The sequence below is a fragment of the Nyctibius grandis genome, chromosome 6, assembly GCF_013368605.1.
Source record: "Nyctibius grandis isolate bNycGra1 chromosome 6, bNycGra1.pri, whole genome shotgun sequence".
Classification (NCBI taxonomy): Eukaryota; Metazoa; Chordata; class Aves; order Nyctibiiformes; family Nyctibiidae; genus Nyctibius; species Nyctibius grandis.
In genome coordinates, this window is record NC_090663.1 from 70,846,320 (window position 1) to 70,872,751 (window position 26,432).

The window sequence follows — 26,432 nt, forward strand, 5'->3', positions numbered from 1 at the left end:
ACAGCAGCATTGCATACACCTTTGTAAAATAAATTAGGCTGTTGGAAAATAGTGCAAGCACTTGGATACAGTGGTCACACCGAGCTGCATCTTTTCTTGTTTCATTTCTGTTTTGTGAAGGAATCCACTTCCATGTAAGAAGTTTAGAAAGACTACCTACCAATTATTCCGTGTTAATTATTCATTTAAAAGTAGGAAGAGGAAATATGACAAGGATGAGATCCTTTCACTGACTGTTTAATAATAAAAGATCATTCGTGGAAAGCTTATGAAAAAGTGAAGGACATAAAAGCCCAAGCAAAACATATGTATTAGTACATGCTCAAGGAGTTCTGTGGTAAGACAGAGCAGGGTTGAACAGCAGAGGTTTTTTGAACAGTATTTGGGTAAATTTGCTTACTTGAGCATCCCTTTTTCCATGGAGTTAGAAAATGTTCCAGAAATAGAGAACTGAAGGACAGTATCATCTTTCTGACTTTCATTTCAGCCCTTCCTATATTTTCTATTACCGTTCCACTAAGAATGGGAGAAAGTCCTTGTTACTGTCACCATTCTTTCTGTCCTTGAAGCCTTCAATAACAAGCTCACAGTGCAAGAACAATAAACCACCGAGGAAAAAAAAAAAGTGGGAAATGCTATGTGTGCTTCTACAAGCAAAGGTGCCCACTTAGATTCAGCAGGCAAAGACAGATCTAAAGTATTGCCATATAATGCAGGTGGGGGTAATCCAAAATCCATGTGCGTTATGTGGATTATGTAATCCATAATTCAAAATCCGTATGCATGTGAACTGCTTGGAGTCTTCACTTAAAATGAAGATGGTCAACTGAAGAAGTGAGGGAAATCCTTAGAATTAAACTATTTCCATCTAAATGTGGGACAAATTAAGATTTCAGCTGAAATCAGAAACAAAGGTATAGAAAGAGAGAGGAGAAGAGCCTGTGGCATCCAGAAAGCGGCACAGAGCAGGCCACGGTAAAAACATTTCTCCCATTCCAGACATGGAGATAACATCTTAAAAGTGGGACTTGCCAAGATTAATAAAGAAAGATAAAAATTAAAGTGAGAGAAGGATACTTGTTCAGAAAAAACTCCTGGTGCTCAAGCCCGTCCTGTCTTTGTCACAGAATGAGCTAGCACGTGCTCGCGTGCATGTTTAGCTTGTGTATTTCTCCTGTGCTTTTACCATTTGCTCTGTGTGCTTCCTTGGCTCTCTGGGTCTGATAGGAGAAGGATTTACAAACAGCAGGTAATCCCGGCGCCACCAAAATTCAGCCTAAGGGACATAGGGGGCTGTGTGGCTGAGGCTTTAAAAGGGTAAAATAGCAAACCTGTCTGCAGAGGAGGGCCGTCAAAAAGGATTTTGGGGACAGGGGTCTAAACGGGGTCATCTGCAGCAGCACAACAGCTATTCTATAGCGTGTTTTAGTAGACGGCTCATGAACTTGGTGATGGCTGAAGTCAATCTGTTGTTTCCTTTTCTTTAATATGTGGACTTTTTCTCAGTTAATATGTGCAATGCAGGTATTATTTTTATTCACTGTTTGATCAAATTTATCGTATGTATTCATTTTCATTAATCAGACTGTCAGGAGTTTCTGTCTTTTCTTTTTTCCATGGTATGTAAGCATACTGTACCTTTTGTTTGCTGGGAACCCTTGACCCTCAGCAGAACCATGGCTTCTCGGTGCTTGATTAGCTGGGTTAATTTCATTTTGCACAGCTATAACTAATGGCCATTTAAAACTGCCAGAAGCCTGCCGTGGGTTTCTCCTCGTTTCTGACCGTATTTGTGAGCAGCGCATTAATCAGCACTCTCTGTCACGCTTTATTGCTTAATGATGAGGGTTAACTGACCACTTCCTAGTAATAATGAAAAACAGAGGTCAGCAATCACTGACTGAGCAAAGAGAGGATCTCTTCCGGCTTGTACTTTTATTCCTTCGTCCTCGGGCAGCGACAAATGTGTCCGCTCCACCACTTAAACATGAATGCTTATCTTTAAAGTTCATCTTAATTATAGATCAATCCATGTCACGTGTTTACCCAATCGAAACAATCAAAACCACTGAGCCAGTTACCTCATTAAAGTCGATGTAATCGTATGTGTGGGAAAATATTGTTCGATTTAGCAAAGTCTGGTTTAGGAGTGTGTAGTTACCGCCGTAATGTAATGTGTGGATGTGGCACCGGAGCTCCCCAGCCCAAACATTTTTATGGTGGTTCAATAATCCATGTCCTTTCCAAGTGTTGTAGTTTAATTTCTGTGTGTGGATACAGAAACTGCCATAGTTCGCCTTGCTTGCAGGTTTTGACGTTAGTGGTGCACAAATTCATGTTGAAGGATACTTTGAATTTTTTTTTTCTCAGGTTTGTAGTTTTACTACTGTTTTTGGTTTGTGCAAGCTTCACATACATGGGACATCATGCTAGCTGCCATGGTGGGTGGACTTGCTGGCCAGTAGGCACCTGTGCTGAGGTGGGCAGAAGTTACCCCTCGACCTGAACGGGCTGGGCAGGCAGTGTGCACTGAGAGGGGTACAGCCAGCATTCACCTGCCCCCCATCAGCTCTGGGGTGTGCTTGCTTCTGCCCACCAGCCGGACGTGTGGGGGGGGGCTGGACTACCCAGGGGCTGTGGGAGCACAGAGCCTGCTCCTCCAGAGCTGCTCTGCTCAGTGGTTAGGACTTGAAAGCTCCATTTCCTCTTCCTGCAAAGTTTTAGAGAGGCAAAGGACATAAATTATAAAGCCAATGTTGTCAACATTTTCTAAGGTAAATATTTATTTGAACTCCTGAAGCTGAACTCCAGGTTATGAGAGAGATTTTGGAGTCTTCTGTACCAGCATGGCGTATCAGGTGCTGTGGAGCTGCTGTAATGCCTTCTGCTCTTCTTCTCAGGAGCATGCAGGCCAAAGGGGGAGAGGTGAAACGGGATGGTGTGGGACATCCATCTCTTGGTGCAGCGCTCATCTGCTACAGCAGCACCTGATAGACCACTGTCAGGCCGAGTAGCTGTCTGATAGAAGTAACCTGGGAGCCAAACAATGTTTATTGGGGTCTTTCTTGCTTCCATAAGTCTCTGTGGCTGCCACCAGCTGTTTTCCCCATGCCTACAGAGAGCAGCAGAAGTGGCACCAGGCCTGTTTTGAGCTCACCCCCTGAGACAGGCTCGGCAAATGAGGTCCCAGGGGCCATGAAAGCTTGTGGGCAGAGCTGGAGTTGTGTGCAGCAGAGCTGGGAGCAGCAGCACTGGGCTCCAGCTGCCTTACTGGCAGCCACTGCCTTGCATGGAAACTGGTACCCCAACCAGGGGGTTGTCAGCCTCCTTGGAAAGCAGTCTCTCTCAAAAATGCTAAACACTTGGAAAAATCAAGTTGTGGGAGTGACAGGTCAGGCTGAACGCCCTAGTAGACACTGTTAATATTTTTGACCTTACTCTCTTCTGGCTTTGTTTTCCAATCTGTAAAGTAGAGATGGTTGTGCCATCTTCTAGGAGAATTAAGTCTTAGTTTGCCTGCATTCAGCCCTAATGGTGTAGAGATAGATATTCTCTTGACTTTCTGCCCCCAAGTAGTTTTCTTCTGTTTATCCAGTTGCCACCCCTCTGCATCCCTTCCCTCTTCTACTTCTGGCCAGCACTCACTTCAGGACCTTTTCTTTTCTCCTTTAGTCATGGGCTTCTGCACTCTCAGACTCTCCTGACCATTTCCCCCCTTCTCTAGCTTCTCCAGTATCCCACTGCCTACATCTCCTTCCTCCCACCACTGGCTTTGCTTTTTGGAGGACCTTTCTCCTTGCAAGTCTACTACCTCCCCAAACTCCTGTCCTCTCTCCTCATTAAGCTCCTGGTGGTTTCCTTTGCTCTCGCAACCTGTGCCTCATTCCCCTTCCCTCCAAGCTCTTCCCTTGCTGTGTCCCAAGAGTGTGACGGGGATTTTCTGCGTGGAGTCCCCATGCTAATGCATCGCCTGACGCGTAGAAGAGATGGCTGGAGCACAAGCTCAGCTGAGACCCTCTGCCCTGGTCCACGCTCTTTGCAGAATGAGACTTTGGAGGTTGGCAGCCAACCTCCACCAAAACCTTTGCAAATCATATCACGTACAAACTGCAACTTTTCAGTGTTCTACTGTGATCTGTTATAATTTTAAGTGATAATGTATGAGATGGCAAAAGGCACATCTGTGGTATCAGAGCAGTGATGCTTCAAAGGGTCTGTCTCAAAGTGTGAAGGCTCTTGAGCTTCTCAAATACGTTTGCGAAAAGTGTAACACGGGGAAAAAACCAACGTGTTTCTCCCTACTCTTACTCACAAACTTACTTTTGCACTAAGCTTAGTACTTCTAGCTAATATGTTCTTACACTCGCAAAATAAAATTCAGCCTGAGGCAGACATCCAGCATGGAAAATTTCAACCCTAACTGCTAATGTGTGGTAAAGTTATAAGCAATAGATAATGAGGTCTTAAAATGAGAAGTGTCAGGCAACCTTAACTGTATGTAGTCCTACAAGATCAACTGATGATAATGTGGTTTTTGACAGATTTCATCCAATTTGCAGATTCATTTTGACATATACTATACAAAGAAAGGGGAAAAAAGTCCCTAGAGTAGGACTTTCAGGCTTATAGATACCACATTGTAAGTAGTGAAAGCAATGATCAACCCATGCAGTCATTTTACCTTCTGCCAAACCTTTAAAACTGTACTGCAGAAAGTCCATAAAAAAATCGTAATATAAAATCAAGGCACTGATGCACTGAAGCTGAGACCTGTTGACTTTGTGCCAGTTCTTATCTCATTCTCATAAATCTAAATGTAGGTTGCAGGTAAATGTTGAATTATAAAAATATTGCCTAAATTGTAACATAAAGCTTGCATTACTTGCATAACCAAAAGCCTAGGCTGGCATACTATTCAGATATGCATATCCAACACAATTTTAGTAATAAATGCTGACTTTCCAGTAAACAATGCAGACCTTTGTCTTGTTCCAGGTCTCCCTCTCCTGTACTGTTCCCCCTCTCCATTTATGAGCTAAAAATCTGTCCAGGGTATTTCTTCAGGGTGGAACTATGAGCTTTGCTTATTTGGAGCACCAAGAAGTGATTTTAAGCACAAACTAGGTGAAGAGGGCTGGGGTGGGGGAACATGGTTACCTTTAAGATAACATTTCTGGGAGGCCTCGCATATCAGTAGAAGGGGCTCGGGAATCAAACATGGCTATCGGCCTGGAATGTTCTTTGGGGATTATATAGCAAGCTGCATCCCAGCAGGCTTGTTTGCAGGCTGCCTGCAGCTGGGCTTTGCTTTTGTTGTTGTTTTTTTATGTTGTTTTTTTTTTCCCCTTGCCCCAAGATTGCATGCAAAACCTGTGTGAATGGTAATCACCCATCCCCTAGCTGAGACTCTGGCAGTGTCTACATGACTTTGAAAGTGTCTTTCAGTAAAGCCCTGCTGACAGCTCAACTGTTACACAAAGTGCTACCTTCCTAAAAATCACTTCCCAGCAATGTCGGTGCATGAGGAGCTAGGAGAATCCAGTTGGTTTCCTGCTGGGATATAATTTGTCATTTTTCAGAACCATTCCACCTGGCTTACACAGTCCAGGGTAAAAATGCTTGCTTAGTCAGGACCCTTTACCTGGGCAGGACAACTTGGTGCTATATGTTTATGGCAAAGACTGCAAAGACTTGTGTACATGGGTAACACTGTTTATTTTGAATAGTCCTTTTGTCTCATGGAAAATAAACTTTAGATGTGAATAATTCTTTCCATTATCAGCAATAAAATAAGAAATTTCAAGCAATACAGTCTCCATCTTTTATGGTAGCTCAGTTAGTCATAATTCATTGCTGGGAGGATTTCACTGGTACGTAGCCTAATTTTTTTTTCCTTACTTAATCTTACGCTCTTCATCAGGTCAAAATCTTTGTGTACTCTTTATTCTTAAAACTAGGCACATGCTTAAGTGCCCAAGGCGAAAGGGCTTAAGGCACGTGATTGGAGACTTGAACTAGGCCGTTATCATTTCCCGTCTCTAATTATCAGAGAAGTTACAGGCGGGTAAAGGGCTACTTTAAATTTTCTTGGTAAATCACTCCCTCCGGCTTCTAATCATTTCCGTTTCACTTCTCTGGACTTCCTCCAGTTTGTTTATATCTTCCAGTAATGAAGTGCCTGAACTGCATACAATATTCCAGGTGTGGCTGCAAAAGAAATGCATAAAGAGAGCACTGCCATGCCAACCTGCTCTGCTGTGTATTGCTCCTGCAGAAAGAGCCAGAGGTGTTACTGGCGCTTAGTCCTCCTCTGCCGCATTGCCTCTTACATCCAGGTTATCCTCTTATTCCTAGGTGTTTTTCAATGTTGGTGCTTTCCAAATTTTGCTTTGTTGTTTTGCTTTGTTGTTAACTCTTTATTTTGGATTGCTCCCTTGGTGCATGCAGTAGCATTTTTCCAACTGCAATTTTATTGCTTGTTTCCTGTCTTTGCTTCTAATTTCTATCCACCCTTTTGTATTATTTTTCTATCCACACTTATGCTGACAAATCCTCCTCCTTTCTTCCTATTTCCAAAGAAAAGATCAAAATAAACAAGAGTCCCTCTGATACTACACAGGATGTCTTCCTAGTGTGATAAGCTGTCTGTATTTGGCAGTGGCTTATCCTCAGTAGGAATTTGCTGTAGAAATTCTTAATGGCAGAATTGATATAGGGTCTTCTCATCAAGTAAATCTTGCCAAATAATAACAATGAACTGGATTCTAGATTTCTTGCTTAGTGTATAAACTTTTTTTTTCAGGAGAGGAATAGACGGAGAGAGAGGTTAGTGGATGAGAAATGTAGTGAATAAAATGAACCGGGCATTGTGCATCAGTGAATAAATAAAATACATTTCCTGCATGAGTGCATCTTCAACAGTATTTCCATATCTGTGTACTTCACCCTTTAAAGTAAGTATTCCTGATCTGCTGGGTGGCTCAACATCTTCAGGGACCATTACCTTGGAAATACGAGGGGTAAGGATGCTTCTTTGAGACAGAAGGAGTATGCTGTGCCCAGGAGGGAACTGCCAACCAGCGCTATTTTTTTCTGCAGAGAAATAGTGGATTTTTTACACTTACAGCCTGATTTCCCCTTTTACTTGGTGTAGACATCTAAACTTGGATGAAATAGAGGTAAAGCACTGTCATTCCTATCTGCAGAATTTTCTGCTTGCTTTGTACAGGTATAAATGGCTTTGTATTCTTGGACTAGTGTTAGCTTTGCCTTGCCAAAAACAGTACTGCAGGAGAAAGTGTGGACCTTCAAGCAGTCCAAGAAAGCCCGTGGGGATGTTGGTGTGCCTCTTTCAGAGGCCAGAGAAGCTTTGCGGAGGCGTTGTCTGGTCATACGCTCTCCCCACCGTGACCTACGTGCTCTGATTTCCAGCTTTTCTTTGTCCGTCTGAAACCCATGCCTTCCGTGCTTCTACAATATTTTGAGTTTTATTCTCTTACAATTTTTCCTGAGTTATGTAGCTGATGGGTAAGCTCAAGACCAGGGCATAGGTGCCGTCTAGAAAAAACAGTTTCCCCGGTTGCATCAGCGCTAGTGTAGACAGGTCTTCTGTACCAGCTTCTCCAGGCTTAGAGGGGCTGTAATGGGAGGGCAAGTCAGGCTCCAGTTACCTTTTCGTAGCGTCTATACCCTTTCAAAAATTCATTCACTTCCACACTTCATTTTGTGTTAAAACTACTTTAACTTTGGTCTTCTGGTTAACTAAAAGTCAGCCAGTCTCTTTGGAAAATCCCAGAAACCCAACAACGACTGATCTTTCCACATAACTTCTTAATTATTTCTGCATGTGAGTTTTGGCTGTGCTCCAATTTTGAAATCATTATGCTGCTCCAGAGTGTAAATAAGTGGGACTGGATTAATAAATTGTATGAAACATGGTGCCTCACTTCATTATAATCCACTTACCAAAGTGGAAAACCCTTTTAATACATAAAGTGCATCTGCTTTTAGTTTTCATTTTGATCTTTTCTTTGTGTGTTTTCAGACACGAGTGTACCTTTTCAGGGAGGCTTTTAATACTGGTGCCTGGCAGTTTCAAAGTTACTTCTGGAGATGGCAAAACAGAGCTAGGAAATTTGGGATGTATTAGGAAAAGCATAGGTCTGGATTATCCTCTCATAATTATATACTGTGGTGCACTACGTAACACTGAAATCTGGCATAAGTAGAAGGCAGGTCAGGTTTCTGATATTAGTGACCTTAAAATTTCTGTTCTCTTCATTCAAATTTTATCACTTTTACTTACAAAACATGTCTCAGACAAGTGGAATTTTGCCTTATCATTTTTCAAAGATAAAACAATTGCTTTTGATGCCAGTAGTGAAACCCACCACTTACGGAATAAAAAAATACATTGTCAGCCATGTGAAATGGAGGTTAAGCTGGTATGATGGCTTTACACTAAATGACCACCATCCTCAATCATCTGTTTGCTTCACTGACCTGTCTTGCAAGCTTTAGATCTGATAGGTATTGCTGAAGAGATTGGGCTTTGGCAGTGGCTAACTTCTGTCACTTTAACGAGAAAATTGCTGTATTTTGTGAAGGTTAACCCAAAGCATTTTTGTGCTGTTCATACGCTTCTTGTAAGCAATGGCATTTCAGTTCATGTGAGTTTGTATTAAATAGCTGCTTGCAGGAAACTAAAATTAATTCAATCTGCTTAGTACTACTGGAATTTTAATTATGAAAATTGAATTAGAACTGTAAAAAAATCTGTGTTCAGACATGCCCCTTGTGAAGTTAAATGTGAATAGACTGAGGAGTTTATCTTGTTTTTCTTAAATGTATTGAACGCAAGTGGTAAGGATACATACCATGAAGGAGCAGCTACCCTAATCCAGGGGTGAATTCTGGATATTAATTATATAGTAATTGGTCTTTAGTTTTTACTGAGCAAAACAAATTTTGAAACAGCAATTGCATCCATTAGGCAGAATGATCTTTGAAAGTAGAACGGAATAATTCGATTTATGCCTTCGTGATGTTGTATTTGGGCACTGAGATTACTTTTTTGCTGTTGTGTGCTCTCTTTTTACAATTTTTTTTTTCAGTGGCTACCGTAATTTGGGCTGAAATTTGACATATTTGTTTTTACCTAAATATCCACTCCCTTATAATGAAGGGAAGGCCTGGTCCTTTCAAGAGCTTACTCTGGTACATGAATTATGTGTCTGAAAAATTGGGTAACTTTATAGGTGTTGAAAATGCCGGATGCAGATAGAGTCATCCATTGCTTTAGTTGTTCAAGACCTAGGATGATTCCAGCGTGAAAGATCACCACTTGATTTATTTCTATGGCAAAACAAATTGCAATTCCTAGTGAAAAGGTGTGGTAATGAAGGTGTGGGTCCAGCGAAGCTGTTGTTGAAAGACAAGCTTTACTCTCACTTTGAGGTCATCCTGGTGCTGTTGCCATGGCTGGAGATGTCGCATCCGGCACGCATGGCTGACGGGGGCTGCAGGAGTGTCACTTGTGAGATGGTCTCCAATAAAATTTGGGATAATTAGATAAAGCTTCAATTCATCAGTGTTTTTGCTGCTATGTGATACTTTGCTCAGCCTCTTGAGGTCAGATGAGTAAGCACAGGGTGAAGTAGCTGTTTTCAGGGATGCGCAAGGGTTGCCCTGTCCCGTTCAGGGATTTGTGAGCATGGACTGTGGACAGAGCTACCTGGCAAGCCTGATCTGAATTTGGGGAGTGGAGAGGGCTGGGACCTGTGGCATTGCAGCCTGGGAATTCTGCACCTGCTTCAAGGGGGTGCTTGGAAAGACCCACTCGTTCCTTTAAAGATGAAAATAGCAATCGTAATTGGTGTAATACCCTTTCTGCTACTTAATTTACACTTTTTGGTTTAGGTTGTGTTTGTTTTTTTTTTATTTTAACAGTAAATGTACTGTGAAATTTCAGTACAGTTGTCAAATCTTCTGCTATCCTCTCATCCTCTTTCTTCTGACTGTTTCTTCAGATTTAACTGGAACAACAGAGAGCTGAGGTTCCTGATAAAAATGAATAAATGGAGAGAAAAATAAAGAAAAAAAAATAGGCAGACATGTATGTATTTCAAAGGGTAAAACAGACTCCTTTTTAAAAATCCAGCAAACAAATGCAGAAAAGTTTTAAGTTCACTTTGGTGAGCATCTGATATTACTTTGGTCAACATTTCTGTGTTTGGGATCTCAAGAGATTCTGCTAAAAAGTTCTGTTGTGCTGGTATTGCTTGCAGCCTTTAAAAGAAAATTATTACTGACCAGGGTTCCAGAGGAAAAGACCTGTCAATGTATGTGCTGACAGTATTTTAAATTGTTGCTATTGTTCATAATAATATTCATTATTATGAATTTAGCATATTTCCAGTCTGAGCTGTAGTAAAATCTACATGAAAAATGCAAGAGAAAAATATGCTTTGAAGATAATGTGTCATTCACACAGAATAAAATTTATGATCTGCTGAGCATGCTAAATGCAAGAACGTAGCAGGCTTGAACTTCAAAATGTTTGCAAAAACCAAAGGGTAGCTACTTAGGAAAAAAAAAAGTTGACAAAACATATTCACTGAGATCAAGAGTTGGGAAAAGTTTTACTTTGTGAAACAAACTGCCTGTTTTTCTAGTAATGACTTATATAAGTAGCATTGAAGAAGTCAGCCCAGAATTGCAAATTACAAAATGGAGTTGTAAAACACAGAATTAATGCTGTATACCTTGATTTTCTGTCTGTCCTATGAGAATAGAAGTTCTCAGTTTTCCTATTCTATATGATTACTGCAAAGGCAGTTTGATACACGCCTGAATGTATCAGTAGGACAGTGGGGCAGACTAAGCAGTTTGAAATAGTGAATAGAGTATAACAGGCTTCAGCCCCATATACACTTACAAATATGAATATTTTCATGGAGGTGAATATTTTCAGTAGAGTATTCACTGAAGGAGCGTGGCTTAAGGAGCCATGGAGTCAGCTAGAAATCCTTACATTACTAATTAGTGCTCCATATTCGAGAATACACCCAACACACACCCTCTCAAACATTGCCTTACATGAACTTGGTATTTCACACAAATCTTACTTTACACTGTGTACTTCTTGAAATCCAGTTGTAACAGTGAGCTAATTGTAGGATTAACTCATAACGTATGTAAGCGTAGCGGCGCGGTTGACCACTTCTATCGGCAAAAATGGAAGGGCATTTCAGTTGCAGTTTAAGATTTTTGCATGATGCTTATTTAAAAAGCCTTTACGGTCCTTCTAGACCATTTCTTGTACATTGAAATTTTCCACTAAAGTGCATTGAAATTTGTAGTATGTCAAGAATGCCTTATCAGATTTTTAGCATGGGAAAGCAGAAGTAGACATCATGCATGCAACATGATCTCTTATAAATCTATCATATGTACTACTCCGCAGATAACAGCATCTAGAGACTTCAAAATTAGTCTTCAGTTAAAATTTAAACCAAAATGAAAATTTGGAAACTTGCTGTGAAAGAACGTGCTGTAAAATATTAGATGTGTGATTTTTGTCAAAATAACATTGAAGGTGATGGTTGATGAGAAGCTCAACATGAGCCGGCAATGTGCGCTTGCAGCCCAGAAGGCCAACTGAATCCTGGGCTGTATCAAAAGCAGCGTGGCCAGCAAGTCGAGGGAGGTGATTCTGCCCCTCTACTCCACTCTCGTGAGACCCCACCTGGAGTACTGCGTCCAGCTCTGGGGCCCCCAATACAAGAAGGACATGGAGTTGTTGGAGCGAGTCCAGAGAAGGTCCATGAAGGTGATCAGAGGGCTGGAGCACCTTTCCTATGAAGACAGGCTGAGAGTTGGGGCTGTTCAGCCTGGAGAAGAGAAGGCTCTGGGGAGACCTTCTAGCAGCCTTCCAGTACCTGAAGGGGGGCTACAGGAAAGCTGGAGAAGGACTTTTTACAAGGGCATGTAGTGGTAGGATGAGGGGTAACGGTTTTAAACTGAAAGAGGGTAGATTTAGATTAGATATTAGGAAGAAATTCTTTACTGTGAGGGTGGTGAGACACTGGAACAGGTTGCCCAGAGAAGTTGTGGATGCCCCCTCCCTGGCAGTGTTTAAGGCCAGGCTGGATGGGGCTTTGAGCAACCTGTTCTAGAGGAAAAGTGTCCCTGCCCATGGCAGGGGGATTGGAACTAGATGATCTTTAAGGCCCCTTTCAACTGAAACCGTTCTATGATTCTAAAGCTCTAATTCTCACTCTTTGTATTACTGTGTCCATTATAATCTAAAATCAAAAGCAATTGAACTGAAAACCAATTTCAAAACAAACAAAATAATTTAGCTTGATAACAGGATTATTTTGGTGTTTGTAGATATTTTTCCTTCGTTTTCATCCTAAACAGATTTGCAATGCTGTGTGATTTCAGTGAATCAGAAATGCTTTACGAAGATCAGATACTTTTCCTATTCCTGTTCTGTACTAGCTAGTATCATTCAGCATTTCTTTGACCGCATGAAAAAGGAATTACCGCATAGTCAGTCATGTGGCCGTGTTTAGACTTTCAACATGCTGAACCGAAAGCTTTCTTAGCTCCTCTGGATTTCAGGAGGCCCCAGCTGTCTTCTGTGACTGACTGTTGATGTGGCTGGTTGGTACATACTCTGCCTCTTTGTGGAGACAACAGTGCCCTGGGGATGGTGTCAGTACCAATTTGGGGCATATCTTGCCTTGGTGGTTCAGTCCCTCTGGATAACGGGGCGGCTGGAGCACCAGGCACAGGGTTGGAGAGGCTTTCAGAATTCTGCAGCTTGTTTTAAGCATGGCAGAAGAAAATGCACGCATGTACCTGAAACACGAGAAATTTACATGTATTTTCTTGCTCACTGGTCTCAGTGTTGTTAACAGGTTTCATCCCTGCTGGATGGTTTCTCCTGCAGAATATAGTAGCCTCTTTTGGGCTACATCCCATGCTCCCTTGCCAAATTTCCTCTCTCTCCTTGATCCCCTCTCATCGGTGCCCTTTCAGTCTGCTTAAAATAGTGAGAGAGAACCATTTTTATAACTTGTCATCTCTTTTGCCAGGATCACCAGACCATACCAATTGTTTTTGTTAATCTAGTCGCAGCCCACTGTTGAAAGCAAGTTTCCTGGGAAGGTGAAGGAGCAGGAGACGGTCTCCATGTTGAAATTGGCAGAGTATTGGAGTCTGTGCTCTTAGATGTGCATAAGGAGTGCGTAACACTATGGCAATGAGAAAACTTTCACATATAAAGCATCAGGGGACACAGCCCTCCCTGTTCTACTTCCAGAAAAAAAGGGGGAATCAGCTTTATACCTGTAGTCACCATTGGAGGAAGCGCTGGTAGTTCATCTGTGCTTTCAAATGTTGGCTTTCTGGAGGAAAACAGTGCGTAGTTAATGCGCAGAGCATTAAGTCATTGTTCATGATGTAATCGCCACCTAAGGGCAACCTGCAGCTCTTTCTCTGGGATACAAGTAAGAATCAGTAGCGTATTTCATATTCGACAGAGGAAGAAGATTGGGTGATCACAGGTCAGCATGCTGGATTTGAAAATGTTTTTGTCAACACTGTTTAATTATAACATGTTACAATTAAATAGCAGTTAAACACAAGGTTTAAACACACAGAAAATTTAGAAGAATACTGTGCTGCAAAGGTTTGTAGACTATCCTCACTGTTTGAGCACCAACTGATGCACCTGTGCTTTTAGAAGAGCCCTAGCTGGGTTTTGTAGACCCTGCAGAAAGTGATGCTGTTGAGACTATGTTTTCTATACATGTCCCAGGTAATTTTAATATACTTTGCTTGAGTATATGAAATGAGATGTAGCCATACCTTTGACTGCAGTATAAATATGCTCTGTGAAATCACCAGTTACTGGCTGAATGGAGGAAATAATACATTTAGAAGGTAGATGAGAAGACTGAAGAAAGTTGTGGAACAGGAGAGGATTAAAAGACTGAAGATGAAAGTAGGCAAAGGAGAAGGTTAGAAAATAAGTTTTATTGAAGAAAAGAAAAAGGAAGGGGGAGTAGAAAGTAAGGAGACTTACAAAAAATATCATAAAAATTATAGATAAATTAATCCAGTTATAGACAAGGGTAAAGAAACTGAAAGATGTCTTGGGATCTAGAAGTAGCAGAAGGTAATTGAGAATGAGAGCAAGCAGGAAATATCCAAGATGTGGTGAATATTTTGCCAAAATCAAAACAAATTTTAATTAAGTCTCCAATTTATCATAAAGGAGGGAAAGCTCTAAATTCTTGTTTCAGAGAAGGATTTAGACTATACCTATGCTATAAGCACACTCTGTAATAATGTTAATAACAGATCTATATTGTCATCTTGAGCAATAGGCAGATACAGCTTTTGTCTGCAGCCGAAAAGCATATTGTCTGGGAATGATATGGTCAGATGAGTAAAGCTGTGGAGTAATAAGGGAGATAGACCCTGAATTTTGGGAAAGCCTTAGATTAGATATCTAAAATACAAACCCTGTGTGTTCACTATATAAAATAAAGGGGCAATGTTCATATCTAAGTTCTGTACCTTGTCTGTGGCATTTACAAGCGTATTCTGCATTACACATAAATCTCAGTGTGAGGAATCAAGTTTATTAGTTTACCGTGGTCGGACTGGACTGGTTTAAACAGAGCGGAGGAAGTTAATTATCAAATGTCTGAGGTGGGTCTAGCAATAAGTAACTAGTTATGGAGAGAAGGACTTGCCGTGGCCGCAGCCTTTGGAGCTGCGGCGGGTGGACGGGTCCTGCCGTTGCATGCGGATGGCCAGCTGGGAGGGACTGCCCTAATCTGTTTCCCAGGTTGTTCGAACCAGTTCAAGAGCAGTAAAACAAGGTTATGTAATTGACATGTGATGTAGCCTAAAATAGTGACTGCAAACATAGGCTGCTGTTGCTGGGCAGTTGTCAACTGCTAAAAAAAAAAAAAAAAAAGCCCTCAACTATGTAACAAATGGACCTTACAAATGAAAATGCAGTTCTGATTTCCATTGAATAGCAGGCGTTTTCCTTTTTTTTTTTAATTGCAAGAAATAGAGGCTCTGTGAAAACTGAAATTTGGAAAGAGATTCATCATCGTACTTATCGTGCGGATTTATTTGAGAGTACCTACCTACTGCAGAGGTGAAATAAAAAACTCAGGTATATGCAGTTTGTTTCTTGATAGTGTGATACAACTCCTGTCAAACAGAAAATCCTTTTCTGTATGTGGAAAATCATTGTGACAAGTCTTAGCAATAATTTTATTTATATACTGCCCATTAAAAGGTAGAAATAGTTTCTTTTTATTAATTAAAAGAGCTTATATGGATTACAGAGATAACATCCATTTCACAAAATCTGTGAAGGTTTCAGAGCTGGATGAAAGGAACACATCCATAGCTCAGTGAGCACAAACAAGAGGTTAGGAAGTGCAGATTATGTGATTTCTTGCTGTAGGAGGCAAAGCCCTTCTTTAGGTCTATACCAGAAAGCAGAAAAACCTGGTGTTAAATTCTGTTTGCTGACCAGATACTCTTGAGGTGAAAGGCCTCCCTTAGAAAATCCTGATGATTTTCTGCAGCATGTTTTCTTTGTCTTTCCTTCAGCAGGGAAGGTCTGTAGCCCAGGCTGGAAGGGTTGCAGGGGCTGGGCTTGTGCAGTCTGACAGGTTGGTGGGTAAAGGGGAGGGACAGACTTGAGCGGTAACTAACATTTATGGAATTGAGGGAAACTTAGCGTAGAATTGCAGCTATTCAACCCAGTATTTTTTCTCCCCCTCATTCACTAGTGTTATCAGGAGTAACTTCAGTAAAATGGGTGGTTATCCTGGTAACTACTGATAGGAGCAGCAGGAGGATCTTTAGAGGAGCTCCCTGCACTAATGATGCCCAGGTAATAGTGTTTAAGACCTACACACACCTACTGGAGCAGGTGCTGATAAGTACTCCAAGCTGTAAGGCTTTTACACATATTGTTATCGTGGAGATAATCTTCACACTTGGAAAATATGGAGAAATATAAGCCCTTATTCCAGCCCAGAAGCTGCAAAAGGGATCCTAGCTCCAATGTGCAGATCTGCAAGGCAGGGCTGGAGGTGGCTTCCAGCTCCTCTCTGCTCAAACCTTGGAAGACGGCTTGGCTGTTCTGGCAGCCTGCAGGGAGAAGACAACTTTGCCTGCAATTTTATGAGTCAAAGTATTAATTCTCATTGTGGAGGAAGAAGGAAAGTTTGGGCATTCTACGTGCGTTTTGATGTGCTTCAGTGAGATGCTATTTTAAAAGTTGAGGTTTTTTCAAACTACGTCTGCTTGCTTTGGTCCTTAGCTGCCCCTCCTGTTTTCTCACTTTTCCGTCCTTTTGCAAGGCTTCCTCAATCACATCTTTGTCTTGGGACCCAAAGCATGCTCCGGTTTCAGACGTCGTACCCAGAGCGTCTTTTGGACTTTACCTTTCCCAGGGGATGTTGCAGTGGGCGTGTAGCTCTAGCAGAGGAAAAAAAGAGTTGGCTGCCCAGGTAAAAGCAGGAAAGAACACGTGGAAGGCAGCGGTGCCGCAGGAGAGGGGCTGGGCGTTAGTGGCACACAAGCGAGAGTGAGTCAACAACCTAATGCCATTGCCAAAAGCCAGATCTGGTCCAGGATTGCATTAGCAGGGGTGTTGTGTGCAAGATGCAGGAAATAACCATTTTATTGGACTTAGTGGTGGTGAAACTCAGCAAGAAAAATGCACCCACTTTTGGGCACTCTGTTTTATGAAAGAAGCTGGAGGAGAATAAGAGGAATGATGACAGATTTAGGAAACATGACCTATGAGGAAAGATTGAGAGAACTGGATTTGTTTAGTCTAGCAAAGAGATGGGGAACACAAATCTTTTGATAGGCATGAGATTGTTGTAAGAAGGTGGTGATCTATTACCCTGTGTGTCTTAGGGGAAGCCTAACATCTCTTTCAGTTGCAAAATATTCCTGTTTGAGTTAAATGCAAAGGGAAAAAACACAGCTTCAAGGCTAGGTAATCACTAGCCTAATCACATGGCTTGAGGGAAATTGCAGAATACCTTTCCTCAGAAGGTTTTAAGACAAAGTTAGAGAAAGGAAAAAAAAAACCAAAACCTGCCTGAACTGTTAAGCTAGTCTTATCATGCTTCCATGAGTGGGCTTGAATTAAACAGTCTTTGGATCCTCTTCCAGCACTACACTTTTTTTTTCCTTACAAAATTTAACATTTGATGATAGTAGTTGCTATTTTAACAAGAGAGCAGAAATATAGAAGGCTCATTAATGCTTTGCAGTTCCTGACTTAGACTTCAAAAAACTGTGGGGAAAAAAATTTTTAGGAGGAAGATAAAACATGTGGAATATTTCAGAAATTTCTGTAATTTTCTAATTTTGCCTTAGACAGTAACAGAAATATTACTGACAAGAAATATCTGTACCCCGTTCCTATTGCAGCCTTACATGCCTGGAAGTATCACAGCCCCTCGAAGAGCACAGCAGTGCTCTGCACAACGTGCATGAGCTCATCTTAGCGAGTCAGTTTTTGGGACTAGGGGCTCAATCATTGTCCTGGAGTTTTAAAATGGGGAAAGGCACAACTTCTGCTGCAGCCTCATTTTGGCACTAATTCATAGGCCAAATAAGAACAGCTTTTTTTCTCCCCTCCTTTATTGCTGAATTTTGCTTGTTCAAGAAAATGTAGTAAAAGGGAAGGCTGAATTTCATGAATACTTCCTTTTTGTTTTCTTTTGTAGGCCTTTAAAAGCAGGGAATTAAAGAGTCTTTGCAGGTGAGAGAGTTGGAAACATTAAAGTATTTTTGTGCATATATTTGGATGTGTCATTCTGCGGTATGTAGTGACACGATAACCTGGAAAGTGCAAACTCAAATATTGCTCTAGCTCTACTGTGAATAGGACAGATCTCTATTTCTTCTTAGTGTGTAACTGTGTAGTACCTATTAATTATTTATTTTGCACAGGAAATTTTCCTGGCATCTTTTGTAACTCTGTATTTTAGATGGAACAGGAATTAGCTCGTGTAAGTGCACTTAATGGTGGCATATGTAAAAATTACTTTGATCTTAATGCATTTAGCGCATGGGAGATGAGAACTCGATATCTACGCTGTCACTTTCCAGCCCACTTGTGGGTGATTAAACTGGATAAAAAGAACAACTGGATTAAGCTAAACACAAACTACACAAGCAAATCGATACGTGTCTTGAAAGAGTTGGAGATCTAGCACCACAAAAACATCAGCCTGTTTGCAGGATGGCCTCCGTCGCCTCACTGAGATCCTGAAGAGCCCTGGAGGTCTTGGGAGAGCTGCATCAATTTCAGATGTGTAGGTTTTTGTTTTGATTCTGAAGTTGAGGGGCATGAGTGAGGCTTGTGCTACACAAATGGAAGATACTGATTCATTATGGGTATCTTTGCTTTACTTTTATTTTACAAATTTGGTTTTATTTGAAAGATACCATATTTGATTGCGTGGAAATCTGAAGCCATTTTTTTCATCATAGGTGATAAACTTTTTAACTGAAAAACTGTTCGTTGTTATTTCACAGCTGAACTCTACGTGGAGGGTTTGCCTGAATACTGATCCGTGCTGGTTTTTTAAGGGTTTTCAAGTTGCCTCCATTAATGTAAGGTTTAAGATGACTGTGGTTATTAAATTTTTTTTAGAAATTAAAAAGATTGACAAGAAGACACTTGCTTTTTGGAAAGATTTCTGCATTGCTTACTAGAAAAACTACTTACAGATTTTATACCACACGTTAGTATTCAGAGATGCATGATTCAAAAATTGATGAACCTTTACTAAGTTATGTTTTCTGAAATTATTTGGTCTAGAGTACGTAGGCCAAAAAGTAATAATTACAGGCTACCTGAACTATTTGAAGGGAAGTATTCTGCTATTGTGGGAATATTTCTTACGAAGACATAGTGTGACAGTGATTGAATCAAATAAACTTTTCTCACAATATTTAAGAATGTGAAACAAGTAATTATCCTGGAGTACATAAATGTTAACCTCTTTTTCTTAAACCCATTAGCTTTTGAAAGCAGTTGTGAAAAATGTTGACTTAACAGGTGTACAATTTCATAGAGCAAACTGCCTTCAGGGTAATTCTGCAGTGGGGTTCATTTTGCAGCATTAGAGCTGACTTGTCATATTAATAGCCTGCAACCGCCTGTGGAAGCCTAAAAATGGTATTGCAGTGCTCTGTGATGTACAAAGGACATTGTATGAGCACTGAGCAATCGTACTTGCATTCCTAGCAGAAAATAACCATTTTTCCCCTTTCCCCACAAAGAGATAGTTTACCAGTATTTGTAAGGGCATATAAACCATCTTTATACTGTATATCACTATTTTAAACACTTTTATTTTCTAGTTTAATTTTACTTCTGTGCTGTGTGATATTTCTTTAGGAGATGTGCTCAAGTCAGTACAGAGCAGAAATGTAAATAGGAATTAAGTTGGCTTTTCTCTTTTCTATCTGGTTTTTGTATAGATTGCATCATAAAATAAACATTGTGTGATAAGCAGGTTTTAATTTTGTGATTAGCTGAGAATTTTATCTTTTTATTGTTTAGCAGGCCTACTTAAAGACCAGCTGATAGATACTGGTGCTGTCACTATATTGTACAACTTGATTTTATGCCTGACGTAACTTCATGAGCTCATATTCATGAATTATTTTGCCTAAGTTTTATTGTTTTTCATCTGTGTCACAGTGCTAGGTAAGGTCCCTTAATAAAAACCCTTATTTGCCCATCTGCTTGTTGTTTAAACATCTAAAGCATTATCAAAATGATGATACCTTTGTGATATTACAGTAACACTTCGCTTACTCAAATGAGATCGGTTCTCTTTGGGTGAGATGCTCAGCGAAGAGATGCAAGAAACAGCCCAAACTTCAGTTCGCTGTCTGAATAGATAACATTGGGTAAGGGTGAAGGGGGAAGTCAGATGCAGAGATAGAAGATGACTTATGTGAAGTTTTAAGGCAAATTCCTGAAAGAGCCCAAAACAGAAGCCAGGTCTCCTGTGTCCCATGAGTATTCTCTTTGTCTTTCCTGGAGGAAGCATGTGTGTAATGTGGAAAATGTCTTGGCAAATATATTTTGTGCCTCTTGTCCTACAGCAGCTCTGTCCCCTTATCAAGCCTGTATGTTTGCTCCCGCTCCCCGCACACGTCGGCCTCCTGCGCATTTCAGCGCAGCTCTGCTGCTGAGCCCTGCCCGGGCTTCGCCTCCCCACCCATGGCTGGTGCTGACTTTGGTCATTGGCATCAACTTTAACGTTATTTGTACAACTCTTGGGTTTCTGCACATCTTGCCTGCTTCATTCATGACCTGCTTAGGAGTCTCTCTGCTTAGTTGCTGGTTGCTGTTATTGCATTTGCAATCTGATTTTTTTTTCCTCTACCTTGCATTTCAGACATCTTTGTTACGAACTTGTGTTTAGTTTACAGAGTAATGAGTTTCTTACCTTATGTCTAAAATGCCTGTAAGACTCAGTAGGTCTTACAGTGCCCGCTATGTAAGCCTGCAGCACGCTGTTGTATTTTACACAGGCTTGTTTCCTTGAACTTCGCATGCTGGCAAATCCTGCAGTTTGCCTTATGGTCTGTTTTACTTCCGTGTGCTATGTCCTCTCCTTTCATCCTTCCTCTGGAAACTCTCTGCATTGCTTTTTGCTGCATCTGCTGCAAACCGTTTATTCTGGTTGCCCCAAAAACCCGTGTGCCACCTCTGGATCAAGGAAGCTAAAATAATCTCTTCTCTCTTCTCCTGTCGCGCTGCACGAACCCCTCATGGCTTCCTTTATTCTTCCACATCAAATTCAAGCACCTTTGAAAAGTCCACGTGGTAGTGCCCTTGTCTGATACACTGTGTCTGTTTGCTCTACCTATGTTCCTCCCACGAAACAAAAAGCCTTTTGAGTCTCCAAGTTGTTAAATGCCAACCTATTTCCCTCGTTGCCATGTATTTCCCTTCTGCTAAACGTTGTGTGTTAAATACCTGCTGTCTCCTCAGGAGTGCTTCTGTGGGGTTTTACAGAACTGAAATAATGCAGTTGTGATTTAAACCTGTTCTGGTAAACCCTTCAGAAACCTCCTGATGTATGGAAGGTAACTGATTAAATCAGAAATCAAGCACTCAGTGAACTGGTTGAAGAGAGTGGAGTATATTGGGAAAGTTAATCTCTACTTTGCATTTCTGCTATAGATTGTGAACTTCTTTAGCATGAGAATGGCCCCCGGTGTTATACCACAACTGAGAGTTACCAGGCTGCTCTGTGATACGACACGTGTAAGAAGATTTGAAAAAGCTCAAACCAATTGTTTGTTTTTTTGCAAAAAGAAAAGTTCCAGTCCTGCTTAGAAAAAAGTAATGAGATCTCTCTTGTGAGTGGCACACCAAAACTCTTTCCCAAATTAAACAGAAGAGGTGCTCATAGTAAGGCCCATGACAAGTCACCAAGATTATTGGGAAGGCTAAAGAATGGGACTGGGAAGGTCTGCATTAATAAAGAAGCTCAAAATGACTGCAAAACAACAGAGAAGAACAAATTGGAATTATGTAAATACAACCTCTAATAATGTATTATGGTTTTGGTTCATTCAGGACAGCACAATTACCTGTGTGCGGGAAGGAATGACTGCATAATTGATAAGATTCGGAGGAAGAACTGCCCAGCCTGTCGATTACAGAAATGTCTGCAAGCAGGAATGAATTTAGGAGGTAAGCAGAATATTAATAGTTTGATCTCTTAATTTGATTAGTCAAAAACACTGGAAATGCGCAGCCTTTTTATAATGCTGGCAGATGCATAATCTCAAAAGTTTAAGATGGAATTATCCTGAAGAAGTGCTTAATAGCTAATAAACTCTATTGTCATTCTAAATCAGATTTTGGAGATATGTATTTTATGACCCAGAAAAAAGAAAAGTGGGTGTTTTATGATGACAGTAATTTTAGTGGAATCTCACATAGCTAAAAGTGTTAAGGTTTCAAGTATTGCATGCTTTTTTGGGGGGATGAGCATTCTCTCGAATACAGGAAAACATTTTACACCATCATGAAAGCAAATTCACATGTAGTGAAACCTCTCGACGTTTTTTGTAGCTTATTCAACATTTTTGTTGATTTATTTCTACGACTGTTTGGATATGCAGTAATTTTGATGATGTTACTCCGTCATTCATATACCAACAACAAAAAGGCAAAACCTTTTCTTAATAATTACCAGAAGTACTTTGAAAACAGTATGATAGCAAAACTTAAACCAGTTTTTTCTGTTGTTTTAATTCTTCAGTTGCAATGTCTACACAATTCTGGCTGTGCTTCAGCAGGCATCTTGTTTCAAGACATCACCTGAGCAAATTGTATTACAAATTACTTTTTCCCACCACTCTTAGGTTTATTATGTTGTCTGTGAACGGGGGTTTGGATACTGCTGCAGGTCCTTTCCCTGATGCACAGAGTGACCCTTCCCTTAGGGTGTTTTCACTGTTCCAGAAAATTATAACACAGTCACATTAATTCCTCCAAATCATTTTCTATCTCGCAATTTGCTTTGTATCCTCCTGGACCTAGTACCTCAGTTTAGTTCTACAGACAGATTTAGCTGCTTGTCTTTCATAGGTTATATGCAAAATCCTGGTTCCTGCCTGCTGCCTGATACCTCCTAGACTTCTTTTTCCATCTTGTCTCCTGGCAGAAAAAGTCAAGCAAGCCGCTCCTTACTTTTTCGGGAGAGTAGCCCTGTTAAGACCTCTTCCAATCCCTTTACCAATTTTGAGATGCTGTGTTGCCCCCTAGGCCCCTTGTTTCTGCTTCCCAAAGGAAAATGGGGCCAGATTGTAATATATATGCTGGAGGCTGACAACTTTCCCTTGATTTTGGTCTGTGCTATTGAATCTAGCAAGGAAGGTGTGTGGAGCAGGAAGCCCAGCCCCCTGAAGTGCTGGAAATTTTGCAGCAGCCCCCCTGCAGCTGGTGCAGGGCATCCTCCGTCGCTATGCTCTGTGCAGCAGCAGCAGAGCTCCTGCACGCCCGCCTTCCAGGCCCGCATGTGTTCTTAGTACTCTGGCAAAATACAGGGCTGCCATCTGATTTGATAACCTTTTGAAACATCAACACGTGACACTTTGTCTGCAATGTCATGAGTTCATCACTGCGATTTCCTGGTGCGTTTCAAAGTATGTGTTCACGTGTCTGCAAAAAAACAAGGGAGGGGGTAAACTTTGCTTGAGGGGGTTGTTTTGTCTTTTTTTATATATTGGCTGGAATGCATTGAAAATGAGGAATGCATTGAAAAATCTTTCCTTGTGGTGGAGCTCGGTAGTCTGCTGGAAATTGTAATTAGTGATCTGCATTTAATGACCTAGAAGGCCAAGTCTGCCCCTGCAGTGTACAGCTGGCATGCAGTTAAGCTTTGAGGTTTAGCTGGTTTGGTGATTTTCTTCACATAGAGAAACTAAGGTGAAATTCTCATTCCTGATTTGATCCCTTTATGCCACATAAAGGAGCTAAAATGGCATAAAAAGGTTCTTCCATCGCTGCCATGAATGAGATAGTGGGGTAAGGCCATTTGCTGCTTAGGCCATCCTTCTTCTCCGGTGGTGAACTTTGCATTGGGCATCTACAGAGGAGCAACACAGCATCTCACGCTTAATTTTGGGAACTTATGTGTGCTGTTGCAGGGGGTTTCTGATATGGTGGAGATCATCATGAAAAAGGAGGTGGAAATAGCAAGAAGAGATATTAATGTATATTTGAAACCAGTAATTTTTTCGTCATGTAAATTTTCAAGATTTGGTATTGTTTTTCATAATTAGCTTGAATAGATTGAGTATGCTCACATTATTACGAAGATACATCGTAGCTTATAGTTTCATGTGGTCAGCCTAGTTTTGCCAAGAATATACATTACTCCAATAAAAATGGACTTTTACCTGTTTCTAGTTTGGACTTATGTGCAAAATGTGCAAGTATTTTGTTAGGCGGTGTGATCAGTAAGGAGCTGGAGGAAAATGAATTTATAAATGCATTTTAGTTTAAGTCCTATTTGCAGCCTAGTACTCTCTATAGCTGAGTCACACTGCACAGTGCTGTGCTCTTTGTGCAGTAGATCTAATTTAAGCTCTTGCCCTCCAAATGGAAGCAAAGGTAAACACAAAAACCAAACTGTATCAGAGATGTCTATGTGTTTGGTTTGTGAGAAATAGAGTAAGATGATATGAAAAAGGGTCATAAGCATAGCTCAGGGTTGAAATGTGTGCAAGTTGCTGAAGCCATGGACATTTCTTTCCCACTTGTACATAGTTACAATGTTTTATCCCCTCATTTAAAAAAAAAAGCAAAACCAAAACCTCGAGTTGATCTAGAAGTGTTACCTCAGGGAACAAGGCTCTGTCTCCCATGGGCTGGAAAAGAACTTGACTCTCCTTTGCAGCTTTCCCCACCTACAGATGGGAGTTAAAGACCCCAGGCTGCCACCCAGCTCCCTCCAGTTACTGCAGTAGGGGGTTTGTAAAGCAAAGTTTGTAATTTGAAAGTTTGTGATTGTCTTCCTCCTGTTATGGAAGATATTGATCTCTGTAGTGGAAAACTGGAAATGAGAAAGAGAGTTTCCATTTTTCCTGTAGCACATTTTTGCACAATCTCTGATTAATCTACTGATCTTTTTTTCTTCGTGTTTTTTTTTCTTTTGGTTATATTCTTTCTCAATATTTTTAAAATGTTCTTTCTTTTGTTTACTGCATCAAAGTGTTACAGGTTTGTTTTGATGGCATATCATCTACTTCCCAGCATGCTAACATTTTTTTTCTAGAAAAATAATATTTTGATGTGTGGCAGCATGCCATGCTTTAAGCACCTTTTAAAAAGTATGTGTAATTCAGTGATACAAAATATACCTTTTAATGAATGCTCGACCAAATCAATTTGGCAGTTTTATTGTTTACCTCCTCCTTTTGTTTGTTGAAAAATTGGAGCGTTTTCCAAGCTCTTATATCTTCTAATAATCTTTAGAAAATTATTCATCAAGTCAGCAAATAATTTACCTAATTATGTTCTTTTCTCAGTTTTTGTTTTGATTTTATAAGAAGCATCTGCAACCTGTAATTTCTGCAAAGCTGAAATTGCCAAATATCACGTTAATTCATCTTCCTCATTTCTAGGAAATATATGTGCACTGCGGACAGACATATCCCTTTGACAAGTAGAACTCCAAAACTTTTTTGGGAATCATAGTTTGTTTGTTGTTTTGTTTTTCTTTTCTTTTAACTCCAGTGCCATATGCTAGACTTAATTATTGGAACAGATTCAGAGTGAGCAACTGCACCATGAAGGTATGCTGGCCCATTTTTGGTTTATGCTCTTTTCAAGATTCTGTAATTAATTTTCAGTTAATTATGGACCAGAATGACTTCATGAATTGTGAAGTTTCTTCCAGCATATGCTGTGATCAGATTTGTCGAGTCTCTCACTTCCACACGAGACATTTTCATTTGACTCCCACCTCCATGCTGCTATCCCTTAGTCGTGTCTGTCCCCACGACAGCACCGGAGGGGGTCATGGTGAGACCCTCCAGTCCCACACTGATGCTGAGCATGGTTTCTTATGCCACCATCAGCTGCATCCAGCAAGGCAGCTGGTGGCTCACAGCAGCACCTGGGATGCTGCATTGCAACCAGGGTGGCACAGAGCCTCCTGTTTTCACTGCTGCTGTGTGCCACGCTTTGTGCTGAAGCCTGGAGAAGGGAAATATTTTATATGGTGTGACTTGAGGGCACCCCCACGCCCTTCCCCTGTCATTGGCAGGTTAGTCCTTGCCGCTCTGATGTGACCTAGTGACCAGGCATCCCTCCCTCTTCTGCTGCATGATCAGAGAAGATCCCTCTTCTGCCATGTGAACTGCCATACATGCTTAGGGGACAACAAAGTGTCGAGAGGTCTGTACCGCGTAGGACTGCAATCCTTTCCTGCCTTGGCTCCCATATAAAACACTGCTGAGACTTACTTGGTACTGGTCTCTCACAACAGTGAGAAGCAGCTTGCTGAAGTACCCTTTGGATATTGAAGGGAAATAAAATAGATCTCACCTTGCAAATTACATAGTTCATTGCTCTGTCTGCAGAGACTGCCTGTGAAATTTGAGTCTTGGGTTTGCATACATTTACATATGTAAGACATGCCATGCACAAGGTGCTGTGCATGATTTGTAGTCTTCACTTGCAGATATCCTTATTTTTAATACATTAAAATATTTCAATAATCTGAAAAATAGATTAAATGAGAGAATCGGTAATAAGATACAGTACTTCACCTTTTTGCCCAGCTTTCCATTTTCTGTTTAATAACTCATACTAG

The 26,432-nt window shown here is 40.8% G+C and overlaps 1 protein-coding gene across 3 annotated transcripts in view; it reads left to right on the forward strand.

The window, feature by feature from the left end:
- The window catches only part of NR3C2 (nuclear receptor subfamily 3 group C member 2), a 218,602-nt gene that overhangs the window by 136,394 nt on the left and 55,776 nt on the right, over positions 1-26,432 (forward strand). For all 3 annotated transcript variants that reach the window (XM_068402663.1, XM_068402662.1, XM_068402661.1), the window contains one exon: positions 21,680-21,796. In XM_068402663.1, the coding sequence (XP_068258764.1) occupies positions 21,680-21,796 (117 nt within the window). The remainder of the gene's footprint in view (positions 1-21,679; positions 21,797-26,432) is intronic.